Source organism: Symphalangus syndactylus, chromosome 9 (genome assembly GCF_028878055.3).
Source record: "Symphalangus syndactylus isolate Jambi chromosome 9, NHGRI_mSymSyn1-v2.1_pri, whole genome shotgun sequence".
Lineage (NCBI taxonomy): Eukaryota > Metazoa > Chordata > Mammalia > Primates > Hylobatidae > Symphalangus > Symphalangus syndactylus.
In genome coordinates, this window is record NC_072431.2 from 119,902,963 (window position 1) to 119,922,304 (window position 19,342).

The 19,342-nt window shown below is 39.3% G+C and overlaps 1 protein-coding gene and 1 long non-coding RNA gene across 7 annotated transcripts in view; one reads left to right on the forward strand and one right to left on the reverse strand.

The window, feature by feature from the left end:
• The window catches only part of LOC129490355 (uncharacterized), a 121,053-nt gene extending 118,419 nt beyond the window's left edge, over positions 1-2,634 (reverse strand). Inside the window, exon 1 of the long non-coding RNA XR_010113575.1 lies at positions 2,556-2,634. This is a non-coding gene — a long non-coding RNA (uncharacterized lncRNA). The remainder of the gene's footprint in view (positions 1-2,555) is intronic.
• Positions 1-19,342, forward strand: part of SLC24A2 (solute carrier family 24 member 2) — a 288,482-nt gene that overhangs the window by 10,476 nt on the left and 258,664 nt on the right. For 3 of the 6 annotated variants that reach the window (XM_055294137.2, XM_063609090.1, XM_055294140.2), the window contains exon 2: positions 4,815-5,897. In XM_055294137.2, coding sequence (XP_055150112.1) covers positions 4,968-5,897 — 930 coding nt within the window. In that variant the 5' untranslated portion in view covers positions 4,815-4,967. Of the gene's footprint in view, positions 1-2,783; positions 2,953-3,000; positions 3,306-4,814; positions 5,898-19,342 lie in introns of those variants that run through there. The other 3 variants (XM_055294136.2, XM_055294141.2, XM_055294139.2) reach the window with 3 other exon arrangements.

A 19,342-nucleotide genomic window follows, 5' to 3' on the forward strand; every position in this document is an offset into this window, starting at 1 on the left:
TCTACAAGGCACTCAAACAAATCAAAAAAAACATAAATAATCCCATCAAAAAGTGAGCAAAGGACATGAATAGACAACTCTCAAAAGAAGATATACAAACAGCCAACAAACATGAAAAATGCTCAAAATCACTAATTATCCGAGAAATGCAAATTAAAAACACAAGACACCACTTTACTCCTGCAAGAATGGTCATAATTAAAAAGCGAAAAAACAGTAGATATTGGCATGCATGTGGTGAAAAGGGAACACTTTTACACTGCTGGTGGAAATGTAAACTAGTACAACCACTATGGAAAACAATATGGAGATTTTTTTTAAAGAATTAAAAGTAGAACTACTATTTGATCTAGCAATCCCACTACTGGGTATCTACCCAAAGGAAAAGAAGTCATTATATGAAAAAGACACAAGCACATGTTTGTTTATAGCAGCACAATTAACAATTGCAAAGATAACCAACCTAAGTACCTATCAACCAAGTGGATTAAAAAAATGTGGTATATGCCACAGAATACTACTCACTCATAAAAAGAAATGAAATAATGTCTTTTGCAGCAACTTGGATGGAATTAGAGGCCTTTATTCTAAGTGAAGTAACTCAGAAATGAAAAATCAAATGTCGTTATGTTCTCACTTAAAAGTAGGAGCTAAACTATGAAGACACAAAGGCACTAGAATGATATCATACACTTTGGGAGCTTCGGGGGAAAGATTAGGAGGGATGTGAGAGATAAAAGACTACATATTGGGTATAGTGCACACTGCCCAGGTGATGGGTACATTAAAATATCAGAACTTACCACTAAAGAACTTATTCATGTAACCAAAACTACTTGTAACCCAAAACTTATTGAAATAAAAATTTAAAAACAAAAACAAACAACAACAAAAGATCCTGGTAGGAGCAGTATGACATGGTTGTAGAAATAATGTTTTTAATTATGTTAAAATATTTTCTTTTAAGCAGAACTTTGTGCATGATATTCCCCTCTGCACCCCATGTAGCCAGAGGCACCTATTGCCTCAGGGAAGAATAGGATTGTTAAACTAGGAAAGTAGACAAAGGCAGGGTAAAAATAAAGCCTAATTTGTTACCCAGAGGTCCATTTTGTATAGAAAAGGCAAAATAAATGCACAATTGTTTTCCTTTTGCTAAAACAGTTTTGAAAATTATGAGCTGGTTCCCTCTCAACCATCAAGCAATCAATCCGTTCAGTTGTTTTTAAAATATTATCAATTAATAGATATAATCTTGTTTGATGTGTTTTAAACAATTGCGATTATCTTTTTTTTTTTTTTTGATGCTCAATTAGCCCATCTTTGGTCAGTGACAACCTATTTGAATTGTCCCCTTCTTGACACAACCCTAGTGGTAGTTGATAGTTTTCTTGCTTTCTGAAAATATTTACAGATAAAATGATATGATGCTCTGGGATTTGCTTCAAAATGATGACACAGGAAAAAGGGGTATAGATGAAATATGACTGTCCATGAGTTCATAATTGTTCAAGCTGGTGATGGCCCCATGGAGATTCATTATACTACTTTCTTACATTTGTATATGTTTGAAATTTTCTAAATTAAAAGTTAAAGATAAAAAAACTCAGTCAGGCACCTATAGTCTGCAAGCACTTGGGAGTCTGAGGCTGGAGGATGGCTAGAGCCCAGGAATTCAAGAGAAGCTTGGGCAACATAGCAAGATCCAGTCGCGAAAGGAGAAAGAAAACAAAAAAAGTTGAGTCTTGAATGCCTGGCTTTGATTGGGGGGTGGGGGGAAGAAAAATATTTCTAAGTTCCCTAGGCTTCGCTTTACTTATTGATGAGCAGGCATAGAGGCCTGACTACAGAGCTGTACTCTAAGTCAGAGGTCATGAGCTCTCAGGATGTACCCATTACCCTCATCGTAAGGAGGGCATGAAGAAACCCTCTTGGATGGGGGAGAGAACAGAAGGATGGAGGGTAAGAAGAGGGGGAAATGTGCCAAAGCTTTCAGAGCTTCACGAGTTGGGTACCTCTTGGCAGCTTTGCTGGTGGTCACAGGGTTGGGTAAAAGGGGTTCCCTCACTACCAATTTGCCTTACCACCGTCTTCCATTCTTTGGCCCAGATTCTAGTATCTCATCCCCAACAAGCCTGATTCTATTTCTTGTGGTCATGGGGATCTTGCTTTCCAGACAGGACAGGAAGGAGCACTGGGCAGGAAATCCCAAGGCCAAAAGCCAAAGCCTGTCAGTGATTCAAAATGACACGGGGTCTTGGGTCTCACTTCCATCACCCATGAAATGAAAGGTCACCCTGCAAGACTGAAGCCCCTGCAGTGTCCCAAGCATCCAAATCCAACACTCAAGAAACCCTGGACCCCAACAGCCTGTCCTGCAGGCCTCCGTGCCTTTTCACTGAACGTCTTTTCCACCATTACACATCACATCGCCTCCTAAAGAAAAGCGCGACTGCTATCACTTTTCGCAGATAATTAGAGAGGCGGTGCCCAGCATAAGATGACCCCAAAGTTAACAGCACTTTCAGGCTTTGTGAATTAGGCACGTCACCGACCTGTACGATTTCTCCTCTCTGCCCTTGCTCGCCTGCAAATCCTGACCCCCGTCCACACTGCGGAGAAATCTCCTAAGAGACGGCTGCCAGCGTCGCCTCTGCGCCCAGGAGGCGTGGAGCAAAGGACTCGGGAGCTGAGCGCGCCGCGGCCCCGCTCCCAGCGCACAGCCCAGAGGGAGGGGCCGGCGGGGGCCGGGCAGCGCCAGACTAGGAGCGCCGGGCTCACAGCGGCTCAGTCTCCTCCCGAACCCAGCCCCGGCTGGCGAGAGCGGCAGCCAGTGCGAGCCAGAGCCCGGGCCTCAGAGCGGGCAGGCGGAGGGCCGGAGAGGACGGCGGACTGTAGCGGCGGGCCGCGCTCGGGGGCCCCGCTGTGTGCGCGTCCTCCCTTCTTATCCTGGTAAGTGCAGGCGGCTGCGCCCCGCCTGCCGCTGTAGCCGCGGTGGTGGTCGTCCCGGGGTCCCGGTTGCTCGCATACCGTTGCTGCTCTGCAGGCTCACAGGTGGCTCTGCCGTGGATGTGGGCGCCCCAGGCCCCGCTCGGAGTTAGCCAACTCTCTCTGCTCCGGGGCGTGGATTTGGAGCCCCCGCCTCTCCTACCTTTGCTTTTGGCTTGGGATGGGGGGCGCGGGGCAGGGCCCGCCGTCGGGGGAGACGCGCAGATGGGCGCTTCCCTTCCCCAGCCACCTACAAACGACTCAGGGGGATGCGGGCCAAGCGCCTCACCAAATGGAACCCAGCTCCAAGCTCACAGGTGGGGCGTCTGTCCTTTAAATTTATTTTCCTATTAATCCACCAGGGAAAGTTTGGGACCACGCAAGGCAAAGTTGGGGCGCGGCTGGGGGCGAACTTCTCCTACGGAGGCAGCTCCCGGCGAGACGAGCGGTGGGTTTGCAGGGGGAGCGAGGATCGGGCTGGAGATGACTTTGAGCCCGGGGAGTTGAATCTGTCCCTGCTGGTCGCCCGGGCCGGGCATTTACACAATCCCCTGAGTGCTGTGAATCGCTTAATCGTTCCTGCTAAGCGTTGACGTTCGCAGCCAGCTGGGAATCTCCGTGATGGGTTCGGGTTATCTCAGGAGTAGCAGCAACTCAGCGGGATTGATTTGTGCTCTTGCTTTGCTCTGAAAACCTGAGCTCCAGCTAATCTCAGTATTTAAGTGGCGTGTGTTTAATTAGCTTATTTTACACCTGAGATTATCTCAGCGACTGCCTCCTAAATGAAATCGTTGGTATGGAAAAGAATAGTCTTTTTAAAGAAAAACTAAAAAGAGAACTCTTCAGAATATCAGCTGTCATGTCTGGCTATTTTACCCATCTCCTCCGTGGGATAGAGAAAGAAAACTCTGCTTTGGATATCTAACCTATTAGAGTCAGTGGTGGGGCTATTTTGGGCAGATTTTCTGGACAGAGGTATTGCTACAAATTGCGTATTGTTTATGAAATACACATGTGGTCTCTCGAAATAGCCTATTTGTTATTTCACTGCATTGGGAGTTGTTTGACTTACTAAGCTGCCTATTTTAAATATGACCAAAGGTTGTTTTTTTAAAAAAAAGATTTAGCTGAAAACAATGTCTAGATGTTTAGGGAAGACAGCTTGTGCATGTCACCAGAATATTTTTTTGTAACCTTAAATTTGTAAAGGACTACTTTCGCACATCTGATAAAGGAGAGACTTTTTATGAAAAATAAGATCTGATATCACTATGTGTGCAGAAAAAGGTCACTGAATTAAAGAAACACTCACTTTCCAAATGATAGGTTAAATCAGAAAAAGTTGCCTACAACTGAGAATTATATAATTGGACCAAAAGAAAACAATGGATAATTGTTAGTTGCCAAGTACCTAGACAGTTCTGAAAGAAGTGGGACCTTTATAGCACTGGAAGGTTGTTACATGATTTAAGATGAGATAATCTGATAGATTTTCACCTGTAAAATTTTTATTCTTACATCTGCATTCTCTACACGTAACATTGGATTTACCAAAATATTTATTTGGGTTTATACATACATCTTCATAAGTGCCACATCCCATACTAAGTGCTACATATGTTTTTACTCATCTTGAAAACAATCCTGAGTGGTAAGTACCATAATTGTCCCCATTTTAAATGAGGAAACTGAGGCACAGAGAAGTTACGTAACTTACCCAAGATCGCACAGCTGCAGGACAGGACTTTATCATATCTGCAAAGATCTTTTCATTAAAAAGACATGATTTTATGATTTACTTATTCTCGTTTTTATTTTTATTTAAGCATAAATGATGAAAGTTTCCTGTGAAGCATAAGAATCCCTGATTGTGAAAGTGCCCCACAAGCATCGTTAACTATAAAGTAAGGAAAAGTATGAAAGAACCATCTGGTTGAGTCTAAAGTTGGAAGATCACCATATCCACCAGAAGACCCAGGATGGATCTGCACCAAAGCACCACCATCACTTCCCTAGAGAAATGGTGTTTGGATGAGTCACTGGCTGGCTGCAGAAGACATTATAATGTCAAGAAAAAACTGAAGTTAATTCGAATCTTAGGCCTTTTCATGGGTCTGGTAGCCATTAGCACTGTCTCATTTTCAATCAGTGCCTTTTCTGAGACAGATACACAGAGCACAGGAGAGGCCAGTGTTGTAAGTGGCCCTAGGGTAGCACAGGGTTACCGTCAGAGAACTCTCTTAGATTTAAATGACAAGATTCTGGATTATACTCCACAGCCACCTCTTTCTAAGGAAGGCAAGTCTGAGAATAGTACAGATCATGCCCAAGGAGACTACCCGAAAGACATCTTTTCCCTTGAGGAGAGAAGAAAAGGTGCAATCATTCTGCATGTCATTGGAATGATCTACATGTTCATAGCCTTAGCCATTGTCTGTGATGAGTTCTTCGTTCCTTCTTTGACTGTCATCACTGAAAAACTGGGCATCTCTGATGATGTGGCTGGAGCCACCTTCATGGCTGCAGGGGGGTCAGCCCCAGAACTTTTCACATCTCTCATAGGGGTATTTATCGCTCACAGCAACGTTGGCATAGGCACAATTGTAGGTTCAGCAGTGTTCAACATCCTCTTTGTTATTGGCATGTGTGCTCTGTTTTCTAGAGAAATCTTAAACCTGACATGGTGGCCGCTCTTTCGAGACGTGTCTTTCTACATTGTTGACTTGATCATGCTGATCATATTTTTCCTGGATAATGTCATCATGTGGTGGGAAAGCTTGCTTCTCTTAACAGCTTATTTTTGCTACGTGGTTTTCATGAAATTCAACGTCCAAGTAGAAAAATGGGTGAAGCAAATGATAAACCGCAATAAGGTCGTCAAGGTGACAGCACCAGAAGCCCAAGCAAAGGTTGGTGGTGGTGGATTTTTATTTAATGCTTTTCTTGACTACAGTTCTGAATTATGATGTTTTTGAGATCTGCAGTTCTTTTGATGTGGTGGTGTTTGGGGCTCTTGTGGATAGCAGATTGATTCTGCAGTTCTGTGATAGCTAGACTAACATAGCAGTGGCAAAAATAATTTTGGGGTATTCTTGCAGATGTTTACTAAGCTCCCCAGCTACTTGCTTCAGAGTAAAACACTTGTAAATATAGGTTACATAAGCCTCCCAGAGCCAATTCAGCAGTTATTTGTCTCTTATTTTCTGAAAGTGGGCATTGTGATTTTGTGAACAATTTAATTTTCATAGGAAAGTGTGTATGTGCCTGGAAAGTTGCAAGGCCTTTTCTTTTCAAATGAACACATGACAATTACCAAGAAAGAACCATCTCTTTAGAGATGTCTGAGGAAGAAAGTTTGTGTCACCATAGCTGTACCTTCCAGTCAGCAGCCTAGCCCAGCAGGGCTTGTCGTTATTGTTGTCATGGCTGTTTTTCTTGATTGACACAATCATGTCTTAGGTCACTTGACCAGGAACTGATCAGCATCCATTGTAAAGAGAGTCATTGGCCAGCCCTGCCATCTGCGTCTGCATCACAATGACCCATTTTGCACACCATAATAAACATGACTTCAACTATTTTTAGAGTAGAATTTGAGGGAGTTTTAATGACAATAGTGGCCATCCTACCACTTAGGTGAGTGGAAAGCAGATTGGTAAAGAGCTTAGAAGTAATTCCTGCAAACACGTAAATTATTTTTTAAATAGTGGACAAGCAGCATCAATACAATTGTATGTGGTATTGTAATGGAGTTCTGATTTATATCCTAGCTGTGGAATGTCATCTCTGAATGCGATTTTAAACAGAAAGCCAAAATACATGCATAGACTTTTCATGCCAGCATCTGGGAAAATTCTCATATATGCAGAAAACAGATGTTTGAGCAGGGGGTGAAAGATTTTGTTCAAAAAGAAAAGAAAAATGATATTAATTTAGTTAAATTTACATAATTCTTTTATAGCCAAGTTTGATGACCATCCTTTTCATTGCAGCCATGAAATGGAAGCAAAGTGCAGGATAAAACACTAGTAATATTTCTACTTATACTACATTTTTTCTAACATTTCTCTTGTATACTTGTTTGTTAGAAACTATAGTAAAACCAAAAAATCATTTAGCAAAATATATGGCAAACAAGCATTCAGATGTGACAACTGAGTACATCTCCTTCAGGGCATAAAATAGGACCATCATTGGAAGTTCTCCCCTACTGTAACTTAGCAGCCAAAAAGATGATCCCTCAAGTGCTCTCCTCGAGTCTGTTTGGGTGGTTTACACTGATAGTCTTGTGTTTATTCCAATTAAAGTACTGAACGATTGTCAAGGAACTGCTTATTTTTTAGAGGCAAGGAAATGATTCGATGTCTTATAAATTTCTTGGGCACATCAATGGTGAAAAGTCTTTTTGAGAACTCAGTACTTTCTTGTTTTCTTACACCCTAGTGGAACTTCATTAACTTACAGACTTGGCTGAACGTTATATTGGCAACATTTATGAAAAATGAATCTGCAGAGCAATCCAATGGTGTATGTAGGATTGCGGAAGGATTTTGTATTCTGATTTTAGTGGGGCGGAAGATGGTTTAGTGGAGCGGAAGATGGTTTCATGCGTTTTAGAAATAGCTTTCCAAATATAGGTTTATAGACTGTATTTAGTCAATTATAAACCATTCATTAAAGTAGCCCTGGAATGATCTTTACCTACTCAATTAGGTGACTGTTATGTCATTTTTATGATTTTTTAAAGTCAGAAATTCAGGTTGTCATCCCTTAATCCTTGTTATTTGTATCCATAATTTTGTGCTATACTTAATATTGTGTGTTCTAAAATTTGGAAATTCTAGATTTACTTGATTAAAAAAGAAAGCAGGTTATATTCTTAACTATTTCTGTTTCTGATTTCCCCCCAAAATGTGTTCATTGTATTGTTTTCCATTTAGCACCAAATAGCTTTAATTTATTCCAGTTAGTCATTAATGTTTCTTTTGACATTCGATAACTAATGAAGTAGAGATTTTTTTCTAAACAAAGCTATGTCTCATTTTGTACTTCTCAAAAAAATGCCAGAGCACAGTCACACGTTTTTAAGTGGAACGTGCATAAGGATGTGTGATTTCCTTTAGGAAATTTCACTTGCCAATTTCACTTTTGAATTATTGCTGGAATTTTTTCAGTAATTACAGCCTTTATCATATGCCTGATTTCAGAAACTTAGGAAGGTTTGCCCCCCAAGCACTGAACATAATCACATCTCTGAATGTGATTTTAATGTAATTTGATTCATCCCGAAAGGGGGGTGAATCCTGGAGTGTGGTCATCTAGTCACCTGGCTGCAGAGTTGAATTCTGACTGTGTAGCTTACCTTTCTTACAGAAATTAATGCTTCTGACATCACCAAAACATCTAGGAAAAAAAGACTTTAAGCCAAATGCGGCCTTCAATGGAGTCTTCGTAGAGAGGAATGTGCTGTATAAGAATTTAGTAAGCAAAATACTAAGCCTGGTTTCATGCAAAGTCACTTCATTGTCCTATTTGCAAAATTATGGGACATGGGAGTTTGGGAAGGTAGAGGAAACACATTTTAGATATTGTTATACAAATCATCAAATGGTTCTTGCTAAAAAGTCAACTCTGCTGGGCTCTAGGCAGTGAATATCTTTGAAAACTACTTGCTTCATAGACAAATAGAAAATCTTAATTTGGTTCCATTGTTGATGATGTACATCATAGGGTAACTGTGAAGCATGGAAAACTGTGAACTGGCATTTTTTTCATAGTTAAAGCAACAGTTTCTCATCTCATTTAATTTCTCTACCTTGTGTGTGGTTCTTATTTTTATTATTGTTATTTCTTTTAGTGATGCTACTACCCTTTTTAAAAAGTTGTGTACTATCATGACACAGTGAAGAGACCCTGGGGCTTTAACTCAAAAACGAAAGAGTTTTTAGCCTGGTTGTGTAACAAGCCCAGTGATTTCAGAGAAGTCATTTTAACTCTCTGAGCCTCAGTTTCCTAATTGGAAAATGAGAATAATGATACCTACTTCATAAGATTGGTAAAATTATTAAATGAAGAAATGAATGTTAAGCATCTAGCATGATCCTTGGAAAATGTGGGTTGTTTTCAATAAATGTTAATGCCTTCCTTTTATGTTTCATTCTTAAGTGAAAAATGAATTGGAATAAATTATTTTAGATTCAAGAGTTATAAAACATTCCTTGAAGACTGAATTTGCTCCAGTGAATCCTGGAGTTAAGCAGGCCGTTATACCCCTTAGGGTTATATAATATTTGCTGTATTATAATATTCATAAGCTCTAGTTCACATACGGTGAATATAAATGGGTCAAACATTAACTCCAAGGAAACTTCAAAATGTCTTTATTTTGTCCTGAAATTTTATTATTTGGAATTTTGCTTAAAGTGAGTAGCCCGTTGGCTGGGACTTAGCAATATTCTTGCTAAGCAGAGACTTTTGCTTTTGGGGTATTTTTATTTATAGATGTTTGGGGCTCTCTTCTTAAAACGTCTGTATAGCTGGTTAGGAATAAGTTTGAGTCCTGCAGGATGTGAAGCAGTTAAGTTTCAGGTCATTCGGCTCATTTTGCTGTGCTCCTAGCCTGGCTGCTGGGGGCCGTTGATCTGTTATGGTGCTAGGCTGTCATTGGCCTAGAAAGCAGCTGTCCATGGTATTTAACTTCGTCTTAGACTTGGCACTGTAATCTGACAGCAAGTTGGCCTGGTTCTAATGAAGGGCACAATCTAAATAAAGATGCTTAAAGCTGGATAGTTGGAGGGCCAGACTACTTAGTAATTTAGGTGTGCTTTGCTTTATTCAGTTTGTGTGTTTCTGAAAAGCTGTAAATGGTTTTAGCAATTCAAATTGTGATTAATGTTCTTTGGAAAATCAGGATTAAAACAAAATTATTATAAATATTCTTCATAAAGTGAAGTAGTCCTTGTAAAGTACTAAACCATAAATAATTGTATAAGTATACATGTGTTGCCTCAACTTTGCTTAAGACACAGAATTTATTAGTAAAATTAATATACAAACTTCAAAGTAGGTAAGATGGTCCTTATATTAAATAAAAAGATGTATTACTTGATAGATTTGGAAATTAATTCTCTGTCTTTCTTAAAAGAAAAAAATTTAGGCATTAAAATTCTTAACTGACTGTGAAAGTATTGTGTTTATCTAGGGGTACAGCATGGTGATATTTTCCTTATTTTGTTTCCCTCTACTTATCCTAAAAGTAAACCTATCAGTTACTACTTGTGATTCAGAGAGTGAACAAGGCATTTTGAGAGACCGAGAAGGGTCCAGTGGATTTTGATACACACAGTTCAAATTGCCCTTGGCCATTTCCCTCGCTATTCTGGTTTCCCCTGGCAACAGATGACCTAAACTTTGTGAATCCTAGAGAACTGGAGTCACCATATCTCTCCCTTCCACCTTCCCCTACTTCATCCATTCCTCTCTTTGTCCTTCTTTTCCTCTCCTCTTCCCTCCTTTTCTTTTGTCCCCCTCCCCTCTTTTTTGTTAGAACTAGATAATTTGTATCTTAACTTTAGCAAAGAATGGGATCGTATGTTAAGCTACTCTCTGGCTACTGGGGACACAAGTACATCCACAGTGTGGATTTGACAAGTTTAGTTTTTCCATCCTTTTATTTTCAACCTTGTTTTGGTTTAGGTAAGTCTGCAGTAACCAGAATATACATGCACTTTATTTAATTCAGTTTCACAAGCATTATCTTTTAACCGGAAAGTTTAGTTTGTTTATATTGACTATGATTACTGTAACATTTGGATTCTTTTTCATCATGTTATTGTATACTTTCTATTTGTTTTGGCCTTTCTGTTTCTTTTTAGAATTTTTTCTTGCCTTTTTTTGAATTTGTTTCTAAATCTGTTTTTCCCTTTAATAGTTTGGAATGTATACATTCTATTTTGAGACGGAGTCTCGCTCTGTCGCCCAGGCTGGAGTGCAGTGGCGCAATCTCGGCTCACTGCAAGCTCCGCCTCCCGGGTTCACGCCATTCTCCTGCCTCAGCCTCCTGAGTAGCCAGGACTACAGGCGCCCGCCACTGCGCCCGGCTAATTTTTTGTATTTTTAGTAGAGACGGGGTTTCACCGTGGTCTCAATCTCCTGACCTCGGGATCCGCCCGCCTCAGCTCCCAAAGTGCTGGGATTACAGGCGTGAGCCTACACTCTATTTCTATTATCTTGATGCTTGCCTTAGAAATTTTAACCTGTGTGGCTGGGCGCGGTGGCTCACACCTGTAATCCCAGCACTTTGGGAGGCCGAGGCAGGTGGATCACAAGGTCAGGAGTTCAAAACCAGCCTGGCCAAGATGGTGAAATCCCGTCTCTACTAAAAATACAAAAATTAGCTGGGCGCAGTGGCAGGCGCCTGTAATCCCAGCTACTCAGGAGACTGAGGCAGAAGAATTGCTTGAACCCGGGCTTCAGAGGTTGCAGTGAGCCAAGATCGTGCCACTGCACTCCAGCCTGGGCGACAGAGTGAGACTCCATCTCAAAAAAAAAAAAAAAGAAATTTTAACCTGTGTATTTAACTTAACATAGTGTAAAGTTAATTAAGATGTTTACACTCCAGCTAAACAACCTAAGTACCTTAGAAAATTACTCAGTCACCACTTCACCCATTGTATATAATTCGAAGTCCAGAATTTAAGTTCTACCTTGATGTGTTTTTTGTTTGTTTGTTTGTTTTTGTTTTTTGTTTTGAGACAGAGTCTTGCTCTGCCACCCAGGCTGGAGTGCAGTGGTACGATCTCAGCTCACTGCAAGCTCCGCCTCCCGGGTTTACGCCATTCTCCTGCCTCAGCCTCCCAAGTAGCGGGACTACAGGCGCCCGCCACGACATCCAGCTAATTTTTCTGTACTTTTTTGCTAGAGACGGGGTTTCACCATGTTAGCCAGGAAGGTCTCCATCTCCTGACCTCGTGATCCTCCCACCTCGACCTGCAAAGTGCTCGGATTACAGGCGTGAGCCACCGTGCCCGCCTACTTTGATGTTTTGTAAACAGCTTTATTGAGGTATAACTTTCGTTTTTTAAGCCTCATAAATTAGACATTGTCATTTTACCATCAATATTTTTAAATTTATCCACGTATGTACTGGTTTTTCTCCCTCCTCATTCCCTCTTGTATACCAAACCTTTTATCTACAGTTTTTTCTCTCTACTCTTGATGTACATTCATGATGTTTCTTAATCTGTTAATAGTAAATGCACCTGATTTTTATTTACTTAGAGTTGTATTTCACTTTTGTTCTTGAAATATAGGACAAAAGTAGTGAGTAGAAAATTACTTTCTCATCCAACTTCGATAATAATATTCCACTGTCTCTCAATTCTATTTTTGCTGTTGAAAGACTACCATCCGTGTAAACATTGCTCCTTTATAAGAAATTCATCTTTTTTCATTGACTACTTTTAAGGTTTTTGCTCTGAGTGTTTGGCATTTTCCTTAAGATATGTCACGTGTGATTTTCTCATTTAGATATCCTCTATTTGTAACTTATTAGGCTTCTTGATTTTGAGGATTAGTGCCTTCCAACAATTTTGCCTCTACCCCAATCTTCCTATAGTCTGCCTCCTAGAATTCCAGTTAGACATACCTTGTACTATCTTATCTTCCATGTCTTTTCACTGTTCATGGTTTTCTATCTGTGATCCTCATCGTTGTCATTTCTTTATATCTACCTTCTAGCTTCTCATTTTCTCTTTAATTTTGTCTAATCTGCTCCAAAGCTCATCTGTTAAGTTTCTAATTTTAGTTATATTATTCATTTCTACAAGTCTTATGTGGCTCTTTTTCAAATATATTAGGTAGCTTTTCATTGTTTCTAATTTCATCATACTTTTAATGCCTCTTTTATTCCTCTAAACATGTTAAGTATATTTATTTTTTATTTCATTGTTGATAAATTTTGCGCAATATCTTTGTTGGTCTAGTTTTGTTGTTTCATTGATTCTTAACCATGAAATTTTTTTAAACTTTGAGCACATGTTTCTTGGAACTTTACCTGTGGAACTCCACTGAGGCCTGTGTTTTAAGTACATTCCTCCAGAGAGGATTGCTCTCCTGTCAAAGGTCTGGGAGTACTACCAACTGGGGTCATTCTAAGCTACGTGTTTGACTTTTTTACTGCCCAGGTAGTGTGAATTCAGACTGCAAACCCATATGAGTGAGCCTGTGCTTAAAAATTCTTAAGGGAGATTCATCTTTCTTCCCCATCTTCAACTTTCAGCAGCGCTAAAAACCAAGACTCAAATAAGACACATCCTACCATCTCCCTTTGCGAGGTAGATTTTTTTTTTTTTTCTTATTTGCTTACTGAAAGTGTCAACCCTTCAGGAGTTTCAGCTTACAGATAGAAAAGTTCTCTGAACTCCCTTCCCGCTATCAGGCCTCATGTTTGTACTTCTAAAAACCTAGTCTTCAGGCTGCTAAGGAATGGCAAATACCTTGAAGCCAAAGCAATACAGACATTTCTGGACTTGTATTTGGTCAGTGTTCTGGGTTCTAAGAATCTCTTATTCCTCACTAAATAAAATAGTTAGATATTTAAAAAATATATTTAAAGTGTAATATTCCAACATTTTAGGGAGTAATATATTAAGAAGGGTTTGTTATTCTATTGCCAGAAATATATGCTTCAGACTATAGATTTCTCAAAAGATAATGCATACAACAAGTGACACTGTTATGGAATTTTAATGGCATTCTCTCAATGTTTAATACAGCCTGACCATCATAGTAAAGTTTCTCATCAAAATAATAAATCCTAGAAACAGCAAGTTTTAGTCATTCAAATCGGAGGAGCAATTCTAACATGAAGTTATATGAGGCCACTTTAAATTTTAGGTTTGCCTTTTAAATAATATATTTATCAGATACCAAAATAATGTATTCATTGTACAAGAGTATTAAAAACACATCAAAATATAAAAAAGAAAATTTTGAATAGTTTATATTCTCTCATTGCATCATCCAAAGATGACTATGCACATTTTTGCATATAGCATTCTTCTGAACTTCTCATATACATGTACATATACACATGCATATGTACACAGACATATATATACACACCTATGTATTTAAATAAATAGGAACATATTGGACATGCAAAATTTTAAATTTACCATATTGAATATATACAATTTTAAGGTTTTTAAAATTTTTTGGCCTATTATGGAGCCTTTTCCCCTGTCATTAAATGTTTTTCTAAAATGCTATTTACTGTTTAGTATTATCATAATATAGAAAGCCATTTTCATGTTGCCATTTATTGTAATATTTCACATTATAAAAAATACTACAACAAATAGCTTTCCACATGAATTTCTGATTTCATAGAAGCAGAATTTCTGGGTCAAGGCTTATTAGCTTTTTAGAGTTTCTGCCACATTGCTGCATACTCGATAGTGTTGAATATTATAATTTTTAATGCTTTCCAATTTCATAGATGAAACATAGCATTTTAATTAATTGTTTTAAATGTGCATTGCTTTATTTGGGAGTCTGAGCTTTGAAACATATGTTTATGAAGAATGACATTTTTCTTTTATAGATCGCCAGTTTCCTGTGTCCTTTGTGTCAATTTTAAAGCTAGCTGTGATGACTCACACAAAGATCTCTTACAAATATATGCTGAGAATCACTAACTTTAGCTCTCCTCTCTCTCCCCATTTCCACACCTAAATGGAGCCAGGAAGTTTTTGCAGGTTTTGTTTTTGTTTTTGTTTTAATGGGAGAGGAGAATTATTCTGAAGAGGAGTCCTCATGACCAAAGATTTGGGAAATGAAGTTTTCAGAGTCTGGGATGTGCTCCTTGGCCATTTAACCTAAGGGGTATTCTGTACCGCCAAGGAACCCTATTGCCACATCTGGAATGTGGGAGATTCACCCTCAGTGACCTAACAGATTTTAGCTGGTCATTTCTATCCTCAGGAGCTATAATATTTACAACGTGGAATATTCTAACCAGGCCAAAGCAGCAATCTAATACATTCACCCTAAACAGAAGACCAGAGTCTAGCCATGTCCGTATCACCCAACTTTTTTTTAACTGACTTACATGTAGTAGTTTCTCTCAAATGATTTAATTGACTTGACCAAGCAATAATTTTAGCTTAAGCATGCTGTGGGAGGTAGCTCTTCCAGACAGATGAGAGAACAACGTGCTTGGGAGAAAGTCATTTGAAGTTTAACGTAGGATGCTAGACCGCCTCAGCATTTGTGGCTTCTGACAAGGAAAACTATCCTTGGCAGCTGCATGTGTGTCCCTGGACTGCTGGTCTCTGTAGGTCTCTCCAAAGTCAAGAGAAGAGGGATTTGAAAAGTAGGCAGTGCTTAATACCAGGTACTTACTACATCAACACTCTGAAATAAATATTATCACCTCCATCTGCAGATCAGGAATCTGAAGATTGGGAAACATAAATGATTGCCTAAGGTTCAAATTTAGTGATATTTAAACTGCATGTGAACTTGAGCCTGTCTGATTTCAAACTGCAAGCTAGTTCTCTTGTACCTTAGTGCTTCTCGCTGGGCAATTAAGAATACAGATGAAGCAGGCCTCCAAATTAGTTTCACTTTTTACATTGTGAGCTGTCAAATCAGTGACTTTCAAATATTTTTGACCATGCCCCATGTAAATATATTTTACCTCTCAACCGAATATGTATGTGCACATGCATGCACACATACATATGTGCATATTTACATATCCATATAAAGATAAAATCTAAGCATAAGGCACTTTGATATTTTGTAAATTTTTCATTATACTAAAAATACTGGTGTCGACTTTCTGAAATAATTTCATGGACCACCAAAGGGCTGTGGCCTTAGTTAGGTTAAGAATGTTTTTTTCTCCTTCTTTCTTTCTTTCAGCAGGGCTGCCCTGCAAAGCTGTACTAGTTGTGTGCTCTACTAGGGCATCTGTTTGATCAAGGTGAAGAATAGGAGAAGGAAGCCAGACATCACTCTACTGAATGAGCGGAATGCACTGATGTGGGACTGTGGCTGCCCAGAGGAAGGGGTGCCTTTTCTTAATTCCGCAAAGATGTCTTTTGGCCTGGTGGTGGCCTTGCTTCTTACCCTCAACTTTTCCTTTCAGTAATTGATTTATTTAGCATTTCAGAGCCATGACCTAAAAGGACCATTAAATACATATAAATCCATGCTAATTTTCATGACTGGGACTCTTTCAGCCATTTAGACCTAGATCCACACATCATCAATGCTTCCTCCCCAAGCACACACACCATCTATGTCCATTTGGCTAACTCTGACCAATGCAGATTTCTGCAGAATCCTGAGGCCAACACTCACCAAACCATGTATTGCTCTCTGGCTCTGAGATAGAATTATTGCAGAGTAAAAAAGGCATAGATCACAGCATGATACGCTTGCTGAGCCTCCAGTCATTCGTGGTTCCCATTGAGCTTGTCATCAGGTGGAAAAGAAATGTGGGTGAAGCAGAGAGGTTATGAAATCAGAGAAAAGCAGAATCTAGACGAGAAGCTGCATTTATGTTAGGTGGGTTTCCTTTTTATGAAGGATTGGATTTGTAAACCAAATGATGCAGATATGGTTCTTGTATGAGTAAAAACTGGTGGTTTTGGAAAGGATCTGGGCACCAGGCCATACTTAATGTCATGTTGACAGTTTTAAAGGGTGCAGTCACAATTTTGCATCAGCAGGGCTAAGCCTGGAAAGAAGTCCCTTTCATCCCAGACACTGGCTGCATAACCCTGGGCCAGGCACTTTGCCCCAAGCATCTTCTCTTTGAAAATGAAAGGACTAGTTTATCTCTAAGATACTGCCAGCTCTGATAACTCTATGCTTCTCTGTTAATGGGAAAGAAACAAGTATACTTGCTTGTACTTATGGGTTGGCCAACAGAAGAGATAGTTAAGTCATGAATCGCTGAACTTATTTCCTTTAGAGTGCCTTTCCAATTAAGAAACCCAATTAAAGAGGATTGCTTCCTTTGGAGGAGCAATGAGGGCTTCTTTACCCATCTACAGGATCTTCTTGGAAAGGGCCAGATGAGTTTCTGCTTCTCTGTAAGTAGCTTTCTCTTTTACTGCTTGATGGACATTGAGTTAGACAGGCAGGGTGTAGGTAGAAATACGGGTTTCACCTTCAACTAAAACCTGAAGCACCGTTTTTCCCACTTATAACCTGTCATCTGTTGTTCTAGCAACTTACATAGGCTGAGATGGTTTTCTTTTTCCCTACCACCTGATAGCAATCAAATATATATTGAACCACTTATTTCAGGCCTGTAGTAGACATTGAATATTGGTGTATTCCAGGAACCCGTTAGTTTTCTGAGATGGCCGATGATGGCTAAAGGTTAACACAATGAAATTATTATTTAGGCCTAGGACAGAGATTATTTTGGATAGACCTTCCTAGCTGTGTGATCTTGGATACATTACTTAACCTCTCTGGGCTTGTGTTTACTTGTCCATAAATTTTTAAAGTAATAGAATTTCCCTTATAGGGAGAGTATAAATTTTTGATGAGATTAAACAGGAAAAGTATTTAGCAGAATCCAGTTTCTGCACGCCTCCTCCCCAACCCACCAAAGATACTCTACTCCTGGTCTCTTTTGCTCTGAGTCCCTTCTCTGTGCTACAAGCCTACTCTTCTTCAGTCCTATCTTTCCCTGCAGAGTGTTTTCCTATTGCCATGTCAGGGCCTTGCCTACTTCCTAGGTTTCATTTCCTAGACCTCTCTCTTGATGTCTCCCTTGTAGCTATATGAATCTGCAGTTCCCCAACTAATCCCTAACTAATAGTCAAATCCTCAGTGTTTGGACTTGACCCTGCTTTCCTTTTATTCTTGCAGAGGATTAAGAGAGAAATAGTTCCCTATCTCTGAAACTAAACCTTGCTCAACCATGAAATTCTCTTGAGCCCTCCTCTTGCCACCCTATAAATGTGTTCACTCTTTTGTGTATCATCAATATTTAATCTTAGCTATTCATGCACCCATCTAGTCATAGCTGTGACTGATGTTGGTTTGCCAGCATCTGTGTTTTCTGTCTTGGACTGAATCACTCCCCTTGAGTCAGTAACTAACTGGTCCCATTTGCAGTGTTTGGTGCCTAGCTTGGTGTCATAGGTAGAAGGCCAAAGGGCACTTAATGCTTCAAGAAGTTGATAATGGTGATGATGAGTGTTCATGATAAAAAGTATGAGCCTGAATCAGTCATAAAATATAGTGTTTTATGTATTAAACTCAAGCAGCAAATGACTAATCTCCTGCTTATGAAAGAGGAATCATTAGAAACCCTCCTGTCCCCTCAGGTTGCAAGTGTGGGTGTCAGGGTAGGTAAGGCATTTCAATTCTAAAAGGCAGTTTATTTCAGCTGTGGCCCAAAATAGTTCTCTTTGCCTTCTAGCATTGTATAATGTTTCTCTATTGAGTTTTTAATAACAGCTTTTCTGAGACGTAATTAATTTATCATAGAATTCACCCTAGTTGTATAATTCAGTGTTTTTTAGCATATACATTCAGAGTCACACAACCATCATCACTATCTAATTTTAGAACATTTTAATCACCAAAAAGGAACCCTGTACACACTGATAGTCTCTCCCAATTCCTCCCTCTGCCCAGCCTCCAGTACCCACTAATCTACTTTGTCAATATAGATTCGCCTATTCTGGACATTTCACATAAATGAATTCATATAATATGTGGCTTTTTGCACTGGCTGCTTTCATTTAGCATACTGTTTTTAAGGTTCATCCATATTGCAGCCTTTTTATGACCAAATAATATTGCACTATATAGGTATACCACGTTTTATTTATTCATCAGTTGGTGAATGAATTTAGATTGTTTTCACATTTTGGGTTTTATGAATAATGCTGAAATGAACATTTACTTACAAGTGTTTGTGTGAATACAAGTTTTTAGTTCTCTTTGGCATATGCTTATGAGTAGACTTGCTGGGTCATGTGCTCTCTATGTTTAATATTGTGAGGAACTGCCAACTGTTTTCCAAAGTCCCTGGACCATTTTGCTTTCCTATGTGTATGAGAGTTCCGACTTGAAAGTCTTTGCCGACATTTGTTATTATCTGTCTTTTTTATTATACCCATCTTTGTGATTGTAAAGTGATACCTCATGATTTTGATGTGCATTTTCCTGATAAATGATAACGTTGGGCTTATTGGCCATTTGTATAACTTCTTTGGAGAAGTGTCTACTCAAGTCCTTTGTCCATTTTTAAATTGGGCTATTTGCCTTATTATTGAGTTTCAGAGTTCCTTATCTATTCTGGTTACAAGCCTTT